Raw genomic sequence first — 22,511 nt, forward strand, 5'->3', positions numbered from 1 at the left:
CCGTTTAGAGTCAGATGAATCGCGCTAGCATAAATGGAAGCCTTCGGGTCCCAGCAGCACCAGCCACGTGTCAAGGTGCTCCGCGTAGACACCTGTGGGTTAGTGGCAGTCCTGTCGGAAGCACAGACACAGAGGTCAAGCGTAGAGGCGTGAGGTTGAACCCTTATAGGTCAAAACTGGTAGAACGTTGGCAACTTTCCATGGTACAGCCCTGATGGGAGTGCAGGGAGGGGGCGAGACCGATGAAATCCGTCCCCTCGTTCTGCAGGGAAAAGCCGAGGTCCAGGGTGCCTGGGGTCCCGCTCACCTAGCTGAGAGCCCGGATGGGGCCAAACCCCAGGGTTCCTGACTCTCTTAGGAGTCGTTTGTCTGTTTGCTCAGGGAGTCTCAACTCGGCATGATTGACAGTTGGGGCCGGACCATTCCCTGAAGGGGTGGGGGGCTGTGCCGTGCGTCGCAGGATGTTTAGCAATGTCCCTGGCCTCCACCCACTAGCTGCCAGTGGCAAATACCCCGTCAGTTGTGGCAAAACAAAAACGAATCCAAGCGTTGCCCAATATCCCTTGGTGGGGTTGAGGGGAGGACAGAATGACCGCGGTTGAGAATAACCAGTCGAGTCGAAAACAGCGAACGGTTTCCATTCTGTGCCTCCGCTCGCAATTGACCAGGAATGGGATCTGGGGACCCGGAGACCCCCGGGGGCTGGCTTCCTCCCTCCGCGGAGCTGGGGCGCCCACGAATGAGGGCTGGCCGCCTGGGTTTACGGCAGAAGGCTCGACATGTGCTTACAGCCCATTTTTCTTTCCAGCTCCACCAGCGTCTGGGTCTTTTTAGGCAAATAACTGGCTTCAGCCCTAGAGATAATTAAACCCATCTTTTCTCCCTCTCCCCGCCCCATCCCCTAAACCCTTTGGTCCATTCAATTCACAATGATAACATTGTTCGAGCAACACTGAGCACATGTTGACATTGAAGTGTTTAATCTTGCGGTACAGTAATTCCCCTGCCCCACCCCCACCCCACATCTGTGCCGCGCACGATGACAAATGCCTGGCCTGCCAGCGGCCTCGCCTCCGCGCCTGGGTCTCTGGGCATCTAACAAGGAGGCAGTGTCTCCAAAGACCCTCTCGGAGCGCCCGGCGCTGGGACCCCAGGTGGTCCCAAGTATTTGGTGGAAAGTTCGAGAGTTGAAGCAGCGGTTTCGGGGACGGGGAGACAATGCTGCTTGTGTGCCCTCCGCCAGGCGGGGGGCTAGGGAGGGACGATGGGGAGACGGGCCGGTCTTGGAGCTGTCGGCCTCTCTCGGGGGCGGCCCTGGCCCTGGGCAGGAGCCGAACTTGCAAACGGGAGAGGGACCCGAGTGGGATGCGGTCTTCACTCGCCGAGCTTAGCGTGTAAGGAGGCGGATGTGGCGAACTTGCTGTGCTTCCGAGCTGTGTCCTTACCTGATGATCTCCGCAGCTGTGCGGGCGGTGGCCGTGTCCAGCGTCAGGGAGGGGGTCCTGTGGCCGGTGATGCGGGCACCAGGTGGGTGTTCGGACCGGCTGTGTGGCTCTGGGGAAGCGACTTGACCTCTCTGAGCCTTATCGTCTTCATCTGTAGAATGGACCTGATTCACGTGCCTGCCGCTGAGTAGGGCTTCGATAGGGGTCCCGTGAGATCCTGTGTGTGACCCCTGTGACGCGCCATCCAGGCCCGCGGGAGGGACTGTGTACTCGTGGCCGTCCACCCCGCTGCCATCCGCCTGGCTGCTGTCAAAACGGAACGCCAGAAGACAACAAGTCGACCCTTCCTGGTGAGGACCTGCAGAGACCCTCCGGAGCCCTTGAGTACGGTTGGTGGGACGGTAGGACGATGCAGGCTCCGTGGAAAACGGTACGACAGTCCCTCGAAAAATGAAAAATATAGTTACCGAGGCTCCTGGGTGGTCAGTCGGTTAAGCGTCCGACTCTTGGTTTCTGCTCAGGTCACGATCTCGCGGTCCGTGAGTTCCAGCCCCGCGTCGGGCTCTGGGCTGACAGCTCAGAGCCTGGAGCCCGCTTCCGATTCTGTGTCTCCCTCTCTCTCTGCCCCTCCCCCGTTCATTGCTGTGTCTCTCTCTGCCTCAAAACTAAATAAACATTAAAAAAACTTTTTTAAAAAGATGGTGAATCTTATGTAGATTTTAAAATATTAAATGATTAATATTAAATGACATTGAATTACAATGAAATCATACAATCTATAAATAAATATAATAATTCATATTAATAATGTATCACTTACTGTTTTTAGTACTAAATATGAAACATAAAATTTAAAAAGTGATAGGCATTACCTAGCTCAGGGATTAGGCAGGGGACAGAGCTTCGACCTAACTGGGCTTTTATCGGTGTTTCTCGAATCTCAGGACAAGGGAGCGCTCTCCCACACCCCGCTGGGGCGGTCAAGGAGCGTTTGTTGAGCGAGTACATTGGGGTGCGAGGAGACGCTGAGCTATTTTCCTGGAAGCGTGTATCATTTTACGCTTTTGCGTGCTATTCCTTTACTGTGCGTTCCGGACAGCGCCCTGTCTTCTTCTGGAACAGTTGCGCGGCCGAGTGCCAACCGTCGTGTTACTGAGAGAACCTTTTCCTCTGGGAGTAGTTGGGTACGCCTGTTCCACTGTCTAGAGCTCCTGATTTCGGGCGTGCCTCGGGCAGCTTTTCAGACTCCGTCACCGCGCCGGGTAAATCTTCGAATGAACGTAGAGCCATCCCGGAAGCTGACGTGCCTTCCGACAGCTGCCTTGGTAACAGTCAGCTCCGAGGAGTTCTGGACGTGTGACAGAACCTTCCGGGTGAAGTGTATCCCTGTAGGAAGGAAAGGAGCCTGGGTTGGAAGTTTTAGAGTCAAGTCAGGATGGGGGAGGTTTCTGACACATGGGATCTCGAGCAGTCAAGCGTCCTTGAAAAGTCACTTCTAGGGGCGCCTGGGTGGCGCAGTCGGTTGAGCCTCCGACTTCAGCCAGGTCACGATCTCGCGGTCCGTGAGTTCGAGCCCCGCGTCGGGCTCTGTGCTGATGGCTCAGAGCCTGGAGCCTGTTTCCGATTCTGTGTCTCCCTCTCTCTCTGCCCCTTCCCCGTTCATGCTCTGTCTCTCTCTGTCCCAAAAATAAATAAACGTTGGAAAAAAGAAAAAGAAAAAAAAATTAAAAAAAAAAAAAAAAAGAAAAAAGAAAAGTCACTTCTAGCTTCTGGTTATATTGTGGACTCTCGATTGGTTCTCTTGCCCCCCGGAGCGTCATCTTTATTAAAGAGGCTCGGAACTGGAGATCTTTGGACCAGTCTGTCTCCTCTGCCCGCGGTGCCCTTCCCTGTCCTCTGGGGCTGCTTGTCCCCATCCTTCCTCAAGACTGGATTCACCGTCTTCCATGTGAAGAACTCCCTCATACGTAAACAAATGCACTGGGGTTTACGAACAGAAACTAAAACGAACTGTTCCTCTGGGGGCTGTGTCTCATTTGGCCCCGTTGCCGTTACCCCCACATTCTTGACATGGGAACAGTCAGGTGCATCTACCGAAGTCCAGCGGTTACCTGCCCGCCGACCTGCTGTCCTGCGTCAGAGTGTTTCCCCAACAGAAACGTGTTCGCCAAAAGGCACGTACCAGGATGTTCCTCAAAGCAGGGTGTGTAACAGCCCCAGACTGGAAACTACCCTCAAAGAGGAGACGGGGGCGTGTACCCACAACGGGGTTCGATACAGCAGTGCAGACGAATGACCCATGACTACACACAGCCACACGGGGGGAGGCTGAGTGAAGGACGCAGACGCAGAAGGGTAAGCATCCAGCCAGCTGCGTGAGTCTGCGTGTCGGGTGTCGCGACCGTGGTCACCTGCGTGGGGCAGAGTTGTTCCCTGACGTGTCAGCGGGTGGTGAGAAGGGACGCCCGGGCGGGTGGCTTCCTGTTCCCACCTGCCTCTGCTAAACAGATAAATGTCCATACACACTGACATTCTCCCACCCAGAATTACCCCTCCCAGGACCAGCGTGGGGGTTATTAATTCCAGCCTTTTGTAAAAGGACACGGGAATGGTGTTTCCCGGAATCCGTTTTCTTTGGACTTCTCTCTTGGTCTCGGAGATCTGGGCCCTTTTCATCTTTGGAAGATGAAAGTCTTGGTTAATGCCCGGGAGCTCTCTTAGCCGGTGGGGTGCTGGAGTGCAGAGGTCAGTGCAGAAAAAGCTAGATTCCTAGGCTCTGGGTTCCCTTTGGAAAGCTTTTCTGTATGGACAAAGGGAGATAACAACTCTAGGCAGTTATTTCAAAACCCAGGTCTTGGGTAATCAAGAATGGTGACGTGACAAGGAAACGTGAAGACGTATTTACTCCCTCAAAGTACATGCATTTCTCTGCTTTCGCGGCGAGAGCTGAACCGTCTTGACCCCTGAGACCGAAATGGTGTAGATTCTGTGCTGTGGGGTGACTGCTGTGTAAAATGGAAGCCTTGGAAATGCGAGATTGGGAGTTTGGTTTGGACTTTGAATTATTAACTGCTCTTTTTTTTTGGGGGGGGGGGGAATGACTGTTCTTTCTTTGATAAATCACAAAGTTATTTTTAAAACCCACGATGCCGTGGTCTTAGGAAGCACAGGAGGTCCATGTGGTTTATGCTGCTCATTGCCCTGAAATAATTAGCGAGGGCAATTTGCTCAGAAAGCCGCCCCGAAGGGCCTGCAAATGTTGCAACAAATGTAGCCGGACGCTCGGTGCCTGTATCGTTTTAACAAAAGAAACCGTATAACGCTGATCGCTTCACTGTCTTCACAGGTAAGATGCATTTTTATCTTAGACGTTTAAAAGGTTTTGTGCACACCTGCTGCCACAGATTGAGCTTTGTGATTATGCATCAGTCTTTTCTCTCCTTGTTTGGGAGTGACTTTAGTGATGGCACCTGTGTTCGTGTCGTGCTTATTTGCACATGTCTTTAGCGTTCGGTCTAACCGCACTCTGCTTCAAATACAGTTGTCAGGTACCCACACGCGCATAAGGTTCCTTCTGCACCGGCCGTCGTTCTCTCGGCTCATCGTTTGAGAGGCCCAGGACGTGAATTGGTTCCGTGTGCCCAGCATTGCTGTTAGGTGCTGACTCTGGACAGCTCAGCGAGAAAGGGCCGTTCTCGTTATTATCCCCGGGGCCAGGGGAGGCATGCAGAGGTTAGGGAACGCGGTCAAGACCACACAGCTGATAGACACAGCTGCGATTTGAGCTGAGCTCACCTGGTTCCAGAGTGGGCTTCCAGAGGCCAGCCACTCACTTCACTTGTAATCTTGGACAAGTCCCCGAGCCTCCGGTTCCTCATCTGTAAAATGGGGATCCATCCTGCCTCACCAGAGTCGATCAGATGATGCTGGAAAGTGCCCAGAGCTGGTGCTTCGTGACTACTGCTTTTTTTTTTTTTTTTTTTTTTTTTTGTGCTTCTGGGTTCTTCAGGCATCTTTGCTGCAAGCTGGGGGTTCTGCACCCACGTTCTCTGGGGGAGGACAGAGGCCGATGGTTGGAAATGGAGACTTGATCTGTGCAGTCTGTCGGCATGGGGGGAAGGAGGGGGGCTGTGGAATGCCCCTCTCATATTCCACAGCCCCATGGGACTTAAATAGGACTGTGTAAGGGAACATTTCAGGGGCGCCTGGGTGGCTCAGTCGGTTGAGCGTCTGACTTCGGCTCAGGTCATGATCTCGCAGTTCACGAGTTGGAGCCCCGCGTCGGGCTCTGTGCTGACAGCTCGGAGCCTGGAGCCTGCTTCCGATTCTGTGTCTCCCTCTCTCTCTTTCTCTCTGCCTCTCCCCCACTCGCATTCTGTCTCTCTCTCTCAAAATAAATAAACAAGCTTTAAAAAAAAAAAAGAGAGAGGGGCGCCTGAGTGGCTCAGTCGGTTGAGCATCCGACTTCGGCTCAGGTCATGATCTCACGGTTCGTGAGTTTGAGCCCCGTGTCGGGCTCTGTGCTGACAGCTCAGAGCCTGGAGTCTGCTTCTGGTTCTGTGTCTCCCTTTCTCTCTGCCCCTCCCCTGCTTGTGCTCTCTCTCTGTTTCTCAAAAATAAATTAAAAAAAAAAAAAAGGCGAGTACAAAAGAAAACGTACCGTGTGAATCCCTGTTTATAATATTCAAAAACAAGGAAAACCAGCCTGTGGCTTGAGAAGTTGGGGAGAGCACAGGGGTGCTGGGGGGTGATGCTCTGTCGATCTGGGAGGAGCTCCGTGGGAAGATTCACCTTGACCGTGTGCAGAACTGCACACACGGTTCGAGCGCGTTCCGGACGCGTGCTGTCACGCGATGAGAATGTTCTGACAACAGGCACAGGAATTGGTCTTGCGGGGCTGTTGGCTCAGCCACTGAGATGCGTGGCTGGGATTTGGTGGGGCCTGGGTTCGAGTCCCGGCTCTTTGGCCCCGGGCGGGCCACCGCACACCTCTTGGGTCTCAGGTGCCTTCCCGGCCAATGTGGCATTGTGTCCACCTCCTTGGGTGACCTGAAGGTTGAATGAGCTAGGAGGATGACAGAGGACTGGCCCCGGGCATTTCCCCAGTGACAGAGTCGAGGGTCTTTGCTGTGCCCCCTCCCGAAGCTCCTGTGGTCCCCAGTGGGCTGTACTTCCTAGAAGCTACCACAAAGACCCCTCCCTCCCGACTTCTGCATAGATCAGAGTTGGGGGACTGGTGACACATGCCCATCACCATTGTTTGCCACCCAGCTCAGCCTTGCCCGTAGACTGGGTCAGAAAGGAAATGTTCTACAGATCCAGTGGTTTCTGGAGAGGTCATTCCTGTGGCCAGCTCTCCACATGTGGCCTAAGATTCCAGCACCTGCCGTTCAGGGGTCACCTTCCCGAGATCTCTCCAGTGACAGGGTCATTCCTGTGCCCAGCCAGAGTCCCCTGGCCTTGAGGGCCGCTCCTGATGAGTGGATCATTCCTCAACACCCCTGCCCCCATCGCAGTATCTTTTAGAACTACTATTAAGGTTTAAAACAGATTTTTTTTTTTTTTTAATGGAGATCTGTAGGAAGGGCCTTTGGGCTGCCACTGTTGGGGACCTTCTTCCTCAAAGGCGTTCACGTCCTGCTCGCAGCCGGGGTAGCCCTGACCCAGCCTGAGAGCTTCTAGAGTTCATTACGCCAAAGCTCTAGATGAAGCTGGTGTGTTTCTCCCCTCTTCTGGCCAAGCCGGTTCCACCATTTTCCCTGCCTGTCTGGTCTCTCCCCACCCCTCCCCTGTTCCATGTTGGACCAGAGGATGCGTGCACCTTGGGAATCACAGGTCCACTCCCAGAAACACCCATTTTGGGCTCGTATCATTGGGGCGTTTATTATCGATGCAGTGGGTGTCATACCCGAGGAGGATCACCGCCAGGATGAGGCAGCAGCACTGAGGCCTTTGCCTTACTTTATCCAGAAGCCATTTTCAAAAGCCACGTCCCCTGACCTTGCCGTTCACCTCTTTTTTCTGCTTTCACTCTAAGGCTGTGGTTGTAAACCCTGGTGGCCGTTAGAAACATCTGGGGTGGGGCGCCTGGGTGGCTCAGTCGCTTAAGGACCTGACTTCGGCTCAGGTAACGATCTCGCGGCTCGTGGGTTCGAGCCCCGCGTCGGGCTCTGTGCTGACAGCTCGGAGCCTGGAGCCTGCTTCCGGTTCTGTCTCTGTCTCTCTCTGCCCCTCCTCCCTCCCCCTGCTCGCATACTCACGTGCACTCTTTCTCTCAAATATAAATAGACATTAACAACCCCCCCCCCCAAATAAACACTCCTGCTTATGAGAATTCGGTTACTTAACTCTCACAACAACCCATGAAGGAGGACTATTGTCCTTATTTTTAGATGAGGAACTCGAGGTCCAGAGAGATGACTTGGCACCTCGTGCAGGTCAGCTCCTTAGCGGCAGAGCCCGGATTTGAACGCAAGCCTGAGCTCCCGTGAACCCGAGTCTGTGTCCAGGGTCCCTGGGACGGCTGGGTCTGTGCCCCACTCTCCCCAGCGGGTTGATGGAGAGTCGTTGCTGTCGCTCGAGGCGACCATAGGGTCTGTGGCTGCGGCCCCACCCCCACCCCCACCCCGGCTGCACCAGGTCAGCGGGAGCGGGCAGGTGGCACCTGGGGGGCCCGGCAGTGGCCGGCTGGGACGCTGAGCCACGAGCGTGAGAGCCAGCCACTAACGAGCTTTCTTCCTTTCTAGTGGAGCACGACAAAGAGTTCTTCCACCCCCGTTACCACCACCGGGAGTTCCGGTTTGATCTCTCCAAGATCCCGGAAGGGGAAGCCGTGACCGCAGCCGAATTCCGCATCTACAAGGACTACATCCGGGAACGCTTCGATAACGAGACGTTCCGGATCAGCGTTTACCAGGTGCTGCAGGAGCACCTGGGCAGGTGGGTGCTGTGACGGGTCCCCGGGAGGCGTCCTGAGCTCCCCTCAGTGGCAGAGGAAGACGGGGGTGGCGGCCAGGGGACGGGGCCAGTTTGGGGCAGGGGGCAGTCGCGGCTGCTTCCGTCACGGGTCACCAGCCGTGTGCCGGGCCCCCTCCACGGAATGTATGTTTTCAAGAAAGTTTACGGTGTATGTCGCTGTGTCTTGAAACTAGCCCCTGTCAGCAAATTGAGTTAGGAATCGGAGACAGCCAGGTGAGCCACGCGGGTATTTATGGGGGGTCTGGGTCTGGCATGCGTTCATGGGCACCGAGGGGACGGGGGTAGGGAAGAGGGAGAAACATTTTGGGGGGAGGTCTACCCTGTGCCTCACTGCGAACCCCAGCCCATGATGTCAGGCAAGCAATGAAGGTGGCCATTTGTAATAAAACGTTAGGGGAGCAGAACCTGAGTAACCAGGCAGAGAGAGACCTCAGGCTTCGGAGAATCACGAAGTCGGGAACCAAAATCTTGCACCGATGTAGTTTTGAGGTCTCCTGGGGGGTAAGAAGGCTGAGAGATGGGCTGGAGCACCGAACAAGGACATCATGGGCTCCCGAGGCGGATGTGACCCAGGCGGTGACACCCAGCGGTTGGCTTTCAAGATGTCTCAGGCTGGCAGACTTTTATCGTCTTTTATCGTCGCCCGATGCCCTTTCATCAGTAACTAATGGAGGAATTCATGGCGCCTCCTGATGGACAGCCCTTATTCGCATGTGCAGCGGGAATGGGGACCCGTCACCACACTAGGGACCTAGGAACCATCACCACCTCCCCAAGCACTGCCATGTTAGGGGTCGTCTTAAACACTAAGAAAACCGAAGTCTTCTTTCTTATTTCCACTGGGTTGCATGTGTAACCTCATTCCGCGTGCATCGTAGCCCTCCGGGATGGGGACTCCTCAGTGACGTGGGGAGAATTAAGAGCTGAGAGCAAAGGGTGTGCCATTTCCCCCCACCACCCAGAGAGAAAGTGGCCAAATTAGGGCTTGAGCCGGGGGGGGTGGGGGGTATACAGAAAGTGTTTCTTTTGAAGATACAGGTTTGAGTAGCTAAGACGCGCGGACGTCATAAAATTCAGACGCGAGAAAAGCCACGAACGTGAGCATTGAAGCTCCCGCCCAGCTCTGAGTCCCAGGGGCCCGTCTCTCAGGCAGCCTCAAGTTCAGTGCCGTGAGCTTCCTTGAATCCGCAAACACGTGTGTGCGAGTGTGTGTCTTTCCAGGGGGCGTCTCTTCATATTCTCCCTCCTGCACCTTGCTTTCTTCACCTCACAGCAAGCCTTGGGCGATCCCGGGTGGGTTCACACAGAACGTCCTTTTTCTCTCTGCCACCATGCCGTGAGGGACTTAGCCAGCTTCCTGCATGTGCGTGGTGGGTTCCCCACCTCTCTGTGTTACAGGCGGACGACACATTTTTTTCAGGGACGCATTATTTCACGTATCTGTCGGATACGGCTCTAGAAACAGACTTGTGCGGTCCGAGGGTACACGCATCGGCAACTGATAGGTTTTGCTGAACGGCTGTCCTTGGAGGTCATGTCCGTTTATACCAACCACGTAGGAGAGGAGGCCTGTTTCCCAAGCGCTCAGGACGCTGTCTCTCATCGAACTGTTTGGTCTCTGTCAGTCTGACGGGCGACAAGTGGTATCTCCGTGTGGACGAAACTTGCACTTTAGAGCCCCCACTGGGACGCAGTGCCCCACACGCCGTCCTGGAGGGGACGGTACCAGAAAGGGACGTGGTGTGGCGTGGGGGAGCTGGCACCCGGTCCTGGCAGTCGCCTCCGAATCTGACTGTGGACACTCAGGTGCCCCAGGTAACCCTGACGGCCTGTGCCCTGGCCCCCAGACTCATAGGAAGGAGTGTGGCGTGCATTCTGGGGGTGCGACACACGTTTGCTCCGTTCGCTCACAGACTGCCCCAGGACTCTTGAACAAAACCAGATGTTTGACTTGTCTCGTGAAGGCTGATGAGCTGGAGGCGAGGCAGAGGCCGTTGGTCGATAGCGCTCCGTTGCCCCCTTGTGCAGAAACCCCGAGTGAGCCCGGCTCGCTCCCCTGGCAGGCCCCCCACACCTGCCGCAGAAATCTCCATCCAGAGGCTTAACCTCCGGGGTGTGGCTGCTCCGAGTGGGTCTGGCTGGACGCATCCGCGAGGGTTGGCGGCTGGCACCTGTGCTCTTTCTCTGGTCCCCGTGCAGGAGCGCGGTTGGCCCTTCCCTGGCCGCCAGTCCCCGGGGGTTCCGGCCGGGATGCCGCCCCTTCTCGTGAGCGGGAACCTGCTCCGGGACTGCCGGCTCGCACCCTCCGGTGCCGGGCTTGGTGCCAGGGGTGTCGTCACCCGCCGGTCCCTGCACTGCTGGGGGACGCTGGAGGCTGAGAGCGGCAAGCCCGGCCTGACGGGCACGGGACCTCCCTCGTGGAGGTGCGAGGCCCCTGCACTTGGACAGAGACGCGTGAGCCCAGCGATTTGTTGCTTCCACCGCCTGGAGCGTCCAGGTCCCGGCCTCAGAACTGGACCGTGGGGACGAGCAAGCTCAGATCACGAGGGCAGGGCCCATCTGAATGGTGGCTGAGGAGTGACCTAGGTTTCTGGGGCGTCCTGACGGAGTACTGCGAGGACAGTAGAGAAGCGCTCAGTGCCGGAGGCTAGTCGTCTGAAGTCAAGGCAGGGCCGTGCTCCCTCGGAAGCCTTTGGGAGGTGGTGGGGGGCCCTTCCCGCCTCTGCCAGCTTCTGGGGGTGGCTCTCCGCTGTCGGTGCCCTTGGCTTCCAGCTGCGTCCGTTCCCTCTACCCTGTTGCCACGTGGCTCTGCTCCTTCACGTGACACTCTGTGTGTGTCTCTCTCTCAGAAGGAAACCAGTCATCTCGAATTAGGGGCCCGCCTTCCTCCAGTATGACCTCATCTTACTCCACGGAGGGTCTGCAAAGACCCCCTTTCCAAACAAGGTCACACTCCTAGGTCCCGGGGGGAGGACTTGAGCGGATACAGTCCTCCCCGCGACGGGGTAGAGAAGGTGGATGGGAAACAAACGGGCCGCGTGGCCTGGCAGAGTGCTAGTGGTCGTTGATGGCCTTGCTGAGCTGGGGATGTTCGAGTGACAGGAAGGATCTGGCCACGGGGAGTGGGAGAGAGCGGGGAGAGTGTCTCAGGGGAACTGCAAAGGCCGGGGTCCTAAGTGAGGGACAAGTGTGGGTCGTGGGGAGGACAGAGGGACGAGATGCTGCCCGGGCAGGGTGAGCCACCCACTCCTCGCTTAATGGAACACGAGCCCTGGCCTCCCGTCCCCCCGGCTGCCAGCAGCTGCTCCCCTCTCTGCCTGTCTCAACCTGCTGGCACCGTGGGCACCTGTCCCATCCCGGATTGAGGCCGCTGCCCCCTCGACCCTGGCTTAGCTCCGTGGAGTGGCTCCAGAGGCCCCAGGGGAGGGGAGAAGGCCCACGTCGCTGTGGTTGGATGAGGGATGGGTGGGACGGCTGTCCGTGGCTCTCTAGCAGGGGGCCAGGGTGGGCATGGCAGGTTGCCCCCGATGAGCAGCTTGGCCACAGGCAATCTGTGAGGCTACGAGCCTTGCTTTGGGTCCCTGACTCCGGGGGCGCTTGGCTTGCTGGGAGACCAAGTCCCTTATCAGCAAACGTTTGAGTACCTGCTGTGTGCCATGCACCGGTGGGAGTAACCAGACCCACGTCCCTGCCCGCTAGGAGCTCACGATCCAGCAGAGGAGATAACATGACAGGTGCAAAGTACCAAATAGGCGGGGAGTGGAGTGACAGGCGTGGGGAGGCAGGGGTGGGGAGAGGCGGGGGAAGGTAATGCTATCTTCAGATTTCCAAATTTCCTTTCCGTACCTGAGACAAGGAGACGAGAGCTCCATTCTCCAGAAGTTAAAAGGTTAAAAACAATTTTTTTAAAATTATTTATATCTTTTTCTGGGTGGGTTTTTTTTTTTTTTTTTTTTAATTTTTTTTTTTTCAACGTTTATTTATTTTTGGGACAGAGAGAGACAGAGCATGAACGGGGGAGGGGCAGAGAGAGAGGGAGACACAGAATCGGAAACAGGCTCCAGGCTCTGAGCCATCAGCCCAGAGCCCGACGCGGGGCTCGAACTCACGGACCGCGAGATCGTGACCTGGCTGAAGTCGGACGCTTAACCGACTGCGCCACCCAGGCGCCCCTTTTTTTTTTTTTTTTTTTTAATACAGAAGCAAAATGATTCTGTTGTGTAATTCCCCAGGTAGGATGGCCCGGCTAGTAAGAGTGTGGATTCAAATACCAACACTATCTACCAGTAACCCTTGGGGCCTCAGTTTCTTCCTCTGTACAATGGGGATAGTAATTGCATCTACCTCCCAGGGTTGTGGTGAGGATAAAGTGGGTTAACATGCTTATTTATTTATTTATTTATTTATTTATTTATTTTTTGAGACAGAGGGAGATAGAGCGTGAGCGGGGGAGGGGCAGAGAGAGGGGGAGACACAGAATCCGAAGCAGGCTCCAGGGTCCAAGCTGTCAGCACCGAGCCCGACGCGGGGCTCGAACCCATGAACCGCGAGATCATGACCTGAGCCGAAGTCGGACGCTTAACCGACTGAGCCACCCAGGCGCCCCGACATACTTATTTAGAACATAGTAAGTGCTCAATAAAGGGTCACTGGGTTTAGATCATCACTACTGCCACCACCATCACCACCTTCTTCACTACGATCACCGTTGTCACAGGGTGACACAGAGAGACCCTCAGAAGGAAACGGGAGCTCCCGGTTTTGGCTGCAGCACTGTTCTGCCCCCACCCCCCCGCCGAATCTCTTAGCTTCGCAGTCTCTGATGGCGATGAAGGCCTGAGCTTGTGTGGAGGCGGGGCCCCTGTTGGCGTTTCCCCAGCTCTGCCAGTGGGGTGGGGTTGGGGACACGCATCATCTTCAAGAGCTGATCCCCAGAGGAGCCCAGGTCCTGCCCCTGCCACCCCGCCGTGTGGCTAGCCTGCCCCCTCTGCTGAGGGGTCTGTGGCTTTGCTGCCACCAGCCGCCCAGCTGCGTGGAGCTGGGCCATCTGGCTCCCTGGCGAGCCTCTGCCGGGGCTCCAGGGAGGCCCCGGGGTGCCGGGGATTAGCTGGCTTTGGGTTAGCCTCAGCGTCTCTCCCCTCGTGGCAGCCACTTTCCACCAAGTCCTCTTGATCTCTCGGAATCCAGATTAAATTCCGATAATGAGCCGAGCTGGAGGCCTTCCATAGCCGTCGGGCCCTGCTTGCAGCTGGAGAGGCCGCCGGAGCCACCCTTGGCGGCCTGCGGGATGAGTGGGGGCTGAGGGGCAGGTCTGGGGACGGGGGCCTTGGCTCCAGTGGCTTTACCGGGGGAACTGGGGGGCCCAGGGATCAGGGCCTGCCCTCCTTTTCTGAACCCCAAGCCTCAGGCTGGACCGGCTGGGACCCGGCTCTCCGGAGCTGGATTCGCGTCCGTGTGGAGGTCGCACGACTGAACCAGTTTCGTTCCCGAACGCTGGACTGGGCCTTTCCATCCTGTGGTCCCTCCCAGCCCTCCCCGCAGAGGCCCCGGCTCGCCTCCCCTCCCCCCAGCCCGTGCTGCCTCACCTGTGCGGGACACAGGTGCTCTGTGAGACACGCCCTTGGGGGACCACAGGCCTGCCGGGGACGGCAGCGCCTGTTCGCAGGGGGTCAGTGACTGCCAAGGTCGAGATGGTGTTGGCAGCCATTGAAAACTGTCCCTCAGTCAGTCTCAGGGACTCGGGGTGCCGGGGGAGGGACCTCAGAGCGGTCCCCGAGGCCAAGGTTGGATCGGCCTCAGCCTGAGCCACCGAGGAGGAAGGAGCTGTCCCCGTGACGGGCTGGAGTGGGGACCGAGGGGCTGCTCGCCGAGGCGGCTGGCGGGCGAGCGGAGGGAAGAGGCGAGCCTGTGCTGCCAGATGGGGGTCTTGGACACGCTTCTCCCCCCGCCCCCCGGCCCTCCCCGGGGACCCCCAGGGCTCCCGGCTGCCATCAAGGAGGGGGCATCCTGTCTCCTCAGCGGTGCCCTCACCCCTCCCAGAACTCTCAGACCTGCCACGGCTCTTACCTTTTCGTTTTGAGAGGGGAGCCCCGTAGCATTGTTGCCCGTAACAGTTCAGTGACCAGGCTCCCAGGATCTGGTGAAAACGTGGTCGAGTCTGCCCTTTGCAGGGGCAGGGCGAGGGGGGGCTGACCTTGTGCATTTCTGACAAGCTCCCAGGGGATGCCCTCGTGATTTCCATCCGTGGGAAGCAGGGACAAGCTGCCTGCGTGCTGGGGGCAGAGACTGTCTTACTGGGAGAGCATCGGCGGCGGCAGGGCGCGGGTCGCCGGACCCTTCCCCAGTCTCCCTCGCGTTAAAGGTTCAGGACTTGGGAGCGAGGCTCTGACGTTTACCTGATTTTGAGCTGAGCATGTCTGGGCAGACGGATATGGTCACCCACCAGAGCACACCCCCACCTGTGTTCTAGGTTTGTCATCATTTGGTGCTTTCCGGATGTGACTGCGTGTGCTGGGCCTTTTAGCTTCATCGTGTCCCTTGGAAAAGATCCTAGGAAAACTTACTCTCCCCATTTCCCCGGTGTAGAGACTTCCTCAGAGAGAGGGCGTAACTTACCTGAGGTCACACAGCTAGGACGGGGCAGAGTTGGGACTTGAACTTGGGTCTCCGAGATTCCAGGGCTCACGTTCTCGGCCGCGGTGGCACCGTGGTGCTTCTCGCTGGTACTGATTCCCTCACGTGATTGGGATCCCCGAGCTCTGGTTCTCACCCGGGGCTGGGGGTGAGGATCACCTTGGGGTGAGGGGGTGGGGGGCTTTTACAACTCCGGATACATCAGAGTCCCGAGGGTCGAGGCTGGGCATGTTTTTACAGCTTCCAGGCTGTGGGCAGGTGGCGAGAGCTCCCTTCTCTCTGGTCTGTGAGCCGTCGTATATGCCTGAGAGATGGAAGGGGACCGATTCCCTCCAGTCCGGGCCTCCATGTTCCCTTTTGCCTGGTCTTTCAACCATGACCGTTTTTCTTCACAGGACCGAACCCAAATGCCGTCCAGACCCCGCTTCACAGTCTCAGCGGCACAGGCGAGGGGCTGGCTGAGGGTGGGGAGCCCTTCAGGCTCTGGCTCCAGAGGCTTCCGGAAGCTTCCGGAGCCTTTCTGCTGCTCCTCAAGGCCTACGTGCCTGGTTCCCCGTCTCCTGGCTTGCGCCTCCTTCCACTACACCTCAGCCCCAGGGCGTGAGCTCTGGTTTTGAGCTGCTTTTACGGAAGTTGCCGATCCAGCTCCCCAGTAGAATCTTCAGAGGGCAGGGAAGGAGCAGCTGGCTGCCCGGGCACCCACCAGCTGTTCCGGAAGGTCAGGGGAGAGCATGCCCGGGGCAGTCTGGTCAAGGACACCTTGGCAGGTCTCCTTGCTGCCTTTCTGTAATCCCAGCCCGGAGCTGCCTCAGCGGGAACCAGGTCCCCCGATGCCTCTCGGTCCCCCTTGGGGTCCTCTCCCGTGTCCAGAGGGACCGCTCTGGAAAAAGCCCGCGTTCGGGGAAAACCCGCCGGGTGGAGACGGCCGGCACCGTGTCCAGTCCAGTTAGCGCCATCGGCGTCCTGCCCTGCGGGCCGACGCTGGCGGGCCTTGGTGGTTTTTCTGATCTTTGGGCCTTTGTTTCCTTCCATAATTCATGCCAAGCCTGGCTTGGTGGGGAAGCGATGGTGACAGTTTCCGTCGGCCACATGCTCGCAACAGATCTGGTCAGTGCTTAGCAAAGCGCCCGCGTCCTCTCTTACTCCGCACGATGACCTCGAGACGTCCGTGTTCTCCCGCTTGGTGGATGAGGTCGCCGGGGCGCAGAGTGGTCACATGAGCCTCCCAAGGTCACACGCTAGAGGCGGAATTCAAAACCAGGCAGTGGAAGTAAAACTCGGCACGCTGGAGCCCCACCTCGAGAATCCCCACGGACTCGGTCCTGGTGTCACCTTGATCCTGACACTGCCTTGCTCCCCGCCCTTGCTGTTCCCTTGAGGATCGGTGGGACCTCGGATGAGCCACTTCATCCATTTCATGGGGGTGCAGACTCCCGTCCCGCTCCCCCCCCAGGGGTTCGGGGGCTGTGGCAAGTGGGGCTCCCAAGGTGACTGGAAGGGTCTGGCCGCCTTTCTGCGAGGGGACACGAGCGATCCCAGCAAGGGGCACTTGAGAGGCGCCTCCTCCCCATCCGCCCCAGTCTGATCGCTCCAGGTGGGTTTAACACTTGGCGGCTAAGGTCACGGGGAGCACGGGGCCCCTTGCCTGCGGGCAAGGGCTGCTGCTGGGCACACCTGCATCGATTCGGCCGGTGCCTTCCATTTCGCCCACCCCTTCTTTTTTTTTTTTTTCCAACGTTTATTCATTTTTGGGACAGAGAGAGACAGAGCATGAACGGGGGAGGGGCAGAGAGAGAGGGAGACACAGAATCGGAAACAGGCTCCAGGCTCTGAGCCATCAGCCCAGAGCCTGATGCGGGGCTCGAACTCACGGACCGGAGATCGTGACCTGGCTGAAGTCGGACGCCTAACCGACTGCGCCACCCAGGCGCCCCCACCCCTTCTTTTTTTTTTTTTTAAGTTTACTTACTTATTTCGAGGGGGGGTAGGGGGAGGAGGGGCAGAAAGAGGGAGAGACAGAGAAGCCCAAGCAGGTTCTGCACTGACAGCTCAGAGCCTGACACGGGGCTCGAACTCCCAAACCTTGAGATCATGACCTGAGCCGAAACCAAGAGGTGGACGCTCAACCGACCGAGCCCCCACCCCCACCCCCCAGGTGCCCCCTGGCCCTCCCCTTCTTGAGAACGTCCCTCTCAACGGAGAGAAGAGACGGCCACCTTCTTGAACAGCGATGATGACAAAGCTAGCTTCCTTGAGTACTTGCCAGGCGGCAGTCTGTGGTCCTTCGCATCACACCCCCTGAGGGAGGTACCACCGGGCAGCTCGGCTCACAGACCAGGACACTGAGGCACGGTGCCGGGTTAGGGAGTAAGGAAAGGAAGCTTGCATCTGCCTTTAGTCCCATCGGGTTTTCTTCCTTGGCCGGCAGGTACGCATTTTCCTTTTCCCAAGTCCTAGGAGTTGGGTAATGGTGGGGAAATCCGGTTTCCTGCACGAGGAAACTGAGGCAGAGAAGACAAAAGACCTGGCCGGCTTATTCCACAAATCTGCGTAGTGAAGAGGGAAAGACTGGGTGGGCGGGGGGGGGGGGGGCTCTGGAGACAGCTGGATCCACCCCTGTTCCACTACTGGGAAGCTGCGTGAACTTGGGCCGGCGGGGGGTGGGGGGAGAGGGGAGGCGGCTCGTGGACCCTGGCTGAGCCTCACCGGAGATCTGAGTGCCAGCTGCTGAGACGGTGGTAGTTGCCCAACAGCAGGGGCGGGGACAGGTGCCTCGAGAGGGCAGGGGTTTGCTTTATTTTGCCCATTGTCATGTTCTTCGCGCCTGGAGTCTGACACAGAGCCGGCGCTCGGTAAAACCTGTGTGTGATTGCATGACGGAGCATCCGGCCTTCTGGGGCGTGGGCTTCCCGAATCCCGGGACCACAGCCGCCTCTTGTCTCGAGGTAGTTCCAGCACCCGAGCGGTCACCAGTGTGGAAACGCATGCCAACAGTTACCTGTTGGCTGAGCGAGTGCCCGCCGAGGAGCCCTAGTCCAGCCTCAGACCGGTCCGTCCCGGCGTGTTCTCTCTTCCGGAACTGAAACCTGAGAACGTCTTGTTTGCACTCTTTCTTCGGCATCTGAGCCCAATTTCCAAAAAGTGAAAATTGCCCGTAATTATAATACTTTTCGATCTTAGGGACGTTTCCCTGTGATGATTACAATTATATTATTTAGAGCTGTGTGCCAGTGGGTACCCAAGGGTGGATTGGTTCTCGTCTGCAAATAGGGGACATGTCAGCGTGGGTGCCGCGGCCCTGGGTTTCCTACCCTGGAATGAATTTGGAGAGGATGGCTTTCGCATTTATAACTTGATCTGGCGCTTTAATTCCAAAAGCACTTCATACTTGGGCCTCTGCTCGCCTATAGGAGCCTGTTTTTCCAAATGTATTAACATCTGTGTTTCATATCAGGGCCTGTAATTGCTTTAGCCTTTTTGGCAGGAGACAAAGAGAATTAATATTTTTCAATGTGGTCGTGAGCGGTCATCTGTAGCTGGGCAGAAAAGAACCCAGTGAGGACCGGGAAGGCAGGCTTACCAGAAAGATCATGTTTTAAAGGCGTCAACCGCGCTTGTGGAAGTCCTCGGTTATTTCAAGTTCATGGCGGAAGGTAGCCATCCGGGCAAATGCTCAGGGTTCCTCCAAACCCTGGGTCTCCCTTCCTCCGTCTTCTTGCCAGCCTGTCAGCACCATTTTCTTCTTTTCTCCTCACAATGCCCTTGGCTTTCCATCCTGCCGCTCCCAGGATGGCGGAAGGAAAGCAGACACCCGGCCTGCACTCCCCCTCCTGCCCCTCCGGCATCCGAGGCAGGCATTGCTAATGGATCGCGGCACGCCCTCCAGCCTGATCCTCGGCACAGGCCTTCGCTTCGCGAAGCGGCCGAGCGATCAGCCGCGGAGGGAAGCCGGCCGGCCCCCGGTCTCAGGTCCAGTTTGCTGGAAGCTCACCCCGACACGAGAGTTATGGGTGAAAGTGAGTAATTAGAAAACGTTTCCGGCACGGAGAAGTGGGCGGGCAAAGGCTGGCCGCCAGGCGCCCTAAAGTCTCCGTGGCGGGACTGTGGCTCCCTCCGCCTGCAGGGGCTCCTGGAGACAGAGGTGCAGAGGGGTTAAGGGCGAGCGTCGCAGGCTTGGCAAGCTTGACCTGCCCGTGGACTCAGTGCGCATCACCGTGTGAGGGTGGGTCGGGCCCCTGCGGGCCTCCTGGCCTCTACCCGGGAGATGGCGCCACCAAGTTTCAACAACCCCAAACGTGTCCAGACGTCGTCATATGCCCCCGAATGGCCCCCGAATGAGAAGCGCCCGGAGTGGAGCAGGGGGAGGTCGGTCCCCAGGCACTTCCACTCTAGATGTTGGTCAGCGAAGGGCATGCTGGCGTGGGGGAGGGGAAGCTCATTGCCGCAGCGGAGCCTCCGAGGAGGATCTGAGATGCTGGGGTGCTGGGCCAGCCCCAAGGGGTGCTGCTGGCTCTGACCCACGCTCGGAATAGGAATTCTTCACCACCCCTGCCTTGTTCTTACTTTCCCGTTCATCTTGCTTACCGCCGTCTGCCCCTTAAAATACTGCTTAGCCCCTGCCATGCCCCTGCTCACAGGCTTGTATCCTTCCACAGTCAGGGATGATGAGGCCCAAACCGAGGTGGCATCAGAACCACCTGGGAGCACATTTAAAGAGGAAAACAGAGGGGCACCTGGGTGGCTCAGCCAGTTAAAGGTCTGACTTCGAGTGGGGCCATGATCTCGCCGCTCGTGGGTTGGAGCCCAGTCGGGCTCTGTGCTGACAGCTCAGGACCTGGAACCTGCTTCGGATTCTGTGTCTCCCTCTTCCTCTGCCCCTCCCCTGCTCTCACTTTGTCTCTCCTTCAAAAATAAACATATTTTTTTAAAAAGTTTAAAAAAAAAGAGGAAAACAGATTACCATTTTTTTTTTTAAGTTTATTTATTTATTTTGAGGGAGAGAGGCAGAGACAGAGGGACAGAAAATTCCAAGCAGGCTCCGTGCTGTTAGCGCGGAGCCTGATGCGGCCCGGGGGCCCCGTCCCACGACTGTGAGATCATGACCTGAACCAAGCAGGGACTGGAAGTCTTCGTTTGTATTCTACTTTTTAAAAGTTTGATTTTAGAGCCGTTTTCGGTTCCCTGCAAAACTCAGGGGAAGGGACAGAAGTTTCCTCTATGCCCCCTGGCCCCACACATGTACAGCCTCTCCCGTTATCAACATCCCCAGCCAGAGTGGGACGCTTGTGACATTGGATGAACCTATTTGGACACATCATAATCACCCCAAGTGTGCTGTTTACACTAGGGGTCACCGATGCTGGTGCACGTTGTCTGGGCTTGGATAAATGTACACTGGTGTGTGTCCACCGTTATACTGTCATACTGAACGTATTCACTGCCCTAAAAGTGCTCTGTGCTCTGCCTACGCCTCTCTCCCCTCCCCCATCCTTGTTTTTATTGTCTTCATAATCTTATCTTTCCCAGAGCGTCCCGTAGTTGGAACCGTGCAGGATGTAGGTGTTAGTATTGAGAACGGGCACCGAGGACCGGCCACACGATCTGTGAGACCTAGGGCAGAATGAAAAGGTCCTAAGGATTTCGAGATGGTGACGGCAGAGCGTTAAACCACGCACAGAGTCCTTCTGTGTGGGGGACCCTGAGTGATGGGACAGGTGCCATGCCCGTGGGGCTGGCCCTGCAACGTCTCCGGGTGTGGATATCTGTCCGTTATCTCTGTGCGTTTGGGTGCCTTGCGTCTGCACCTTGATTCCGTGGTCTAGCTCCAACCTCATATACACAGACACACGAAGATGCACACACACGTACACGCGCTCTCTGGTGTGGCCAGGTTGACATTTGCACCCCCGTTTTTTCTGGGGGCACCTTGTTTTCAGGCCTCTGCGTTTCTCACCCCATTTCCCTGTCCGTCCGGTCTTCTCCTCTCTTAATTCCCGCCCCTACGCCCTCCCCCCAGCAGCTTTTTAAGAAATAGAATTTACTTTTTACTACTAGGTTTTTATTTATTTCCTTTTAAAGTTTATTTAATTATTTTGAGCGAGTGGGGGGGAGGGGCAGAGAGAGAATCCCAAGTAGGATCCGTGCTGTCAGTGCAGAGCCTGATGGTGGGACTTGATCCCATGAACCACGAGATCATGACCTGAGCTGAAGTCGGATGCTCAACCGACTGAGCCACCCGGGTGCCCCGATGTTTATTTATTTTTGAGAGAGAGAGAGAGAGAGGGCACGCACGCGCATGAGTTGGGGAGGGGCAGAGAAAGAGGGAGACACAGAATCCGAAGCAGGCTCCAGGCTCCGAGCCATCAGTACAGAGCCCGACGCGGGGCTCGAACCCATGACCTGTGTGATCATGACCTGAGCCAAAGTCAGACACTTAACCCACGGAGCCACCCAGGTGCCCCAACCCTACCTACTTTAGCATCCAGCTCAAATCCATCATCGTGGTCTCACTGCCTTTTGGACCTGGACATGTGGGGGTCAAGATCACTGGGTCCTCAGCTGGAGAGCCTTGTAACCTTTGGGGCTTTTAGCTACCGTCCCTCCAGTGCCTGGCACAGAGCAAATGCTTCTTGAGCGAAGACTAGACTATGAGAGTCTTTTAAAGAAGATGATTTTTTTTCTTTCGGACTCTTTTTCAGGGCCTAGTTAAGGAATCTTTAAAAATGATACTTAGGCCCCAAAGCAGACTTCTTTTTTCTCCTCGACCTTGTGGGTTCAGGGATTTGCATTCAACCTTTGGCTCAGGGATTGGGCCCACAGGTGGGGGAAGGGGAGGAGGGGGAAGGGCAGGGTCGTTTGTGAGTCAGGTGGGACCAAGAGTCAGAACCAGGAGCCTCCCGGGCCGGCTTGTCAAGGGAAAGGAAATGGGGACTCTCGGAAAGCTTTAGCCGACAGAGCCCTGCTTCGGGTCCCTTTACAAACATCAGGGGGCCCGGGCGCATCTCTGGACCCTGAATTCCTGGGAGAACCCGTGAGGCCCAGTCTTGCTTCCTGGGCAGTAACGGGGGGCTGCTGCCTTCACCTTCCTCACTATCTCCTCGTCTTGGGTGGATGCCCCGAGTCTTTGAAGCAGTTGCTCCTCCAGCCTACGGCGGCCCACCTTGGGGGATGGCTTCTGCCACGTTGGTCTCGCCAGCCGTGGCCGTGGACAGAGCCTCTGTCCCTCCTCGGTGAGATGCCGCAGACCTGGATGCTGCTACCCAGCGCCAGCCCCTCCTGCCCGAGGGTCTTCTCTGACCCTGGGAATGTTTGCAGCCCACGGAGGAGCCAAGGCCCCCGGGAGCAGCCCCCCGTTGCTGGTGGTCAGGGATAAATGGTGGATAAGTGCCCCAGCCTCCTGTCACCTTGGGGAGCACCGTGCTGAGCTGTGTTCGCACTGTGTCCCTGGGGGGGGGG

General features: G+C 57.0%; 1 protein-coding gene across 3 annotated transcripts in view; it reads left to right on the top strand.

Moving 5' to 3' along the window:
* The window catches only part of BMP7 (bone morphogenetic protein 7), a 168,699-nt gene that overhangs the window by 25,042 nt on the left and 121,146 nt on the right, over nucleotides 1-22,511 (top strand). For all 3 annotated transcript variants that reach the window (XM_045444152.1, XM_045444151.1, XM_045444150.1), the window contains exon 2: nucleotides 8,192-8,384. In XM_045444152.1, the coding sequence (XP_045300108.1) occupies nucleotides 8,192-8,384 (193 nt within the window). The remainder of the gene's footprint in view (nucleotides 1-8,191; nucleotides 8,385-22,511) is intronic.

Source organism: Leopardus geoffroyi, chromosome A3 (genome assembly GCF_018350155.1).
Source record: "Leopardus geoffroyi isolate Oge1 chromosome A3, O.geoffroyi_Oge1_pat1.0, whole genome shotgun sequence".
In the NCBI taxonomy this organism is placed as follows: Eukaryota; Metazoa; Chordata; class Mammalia; order Carnivora; family Felidae; genus Leopardus; species Leopardus geoffroyi.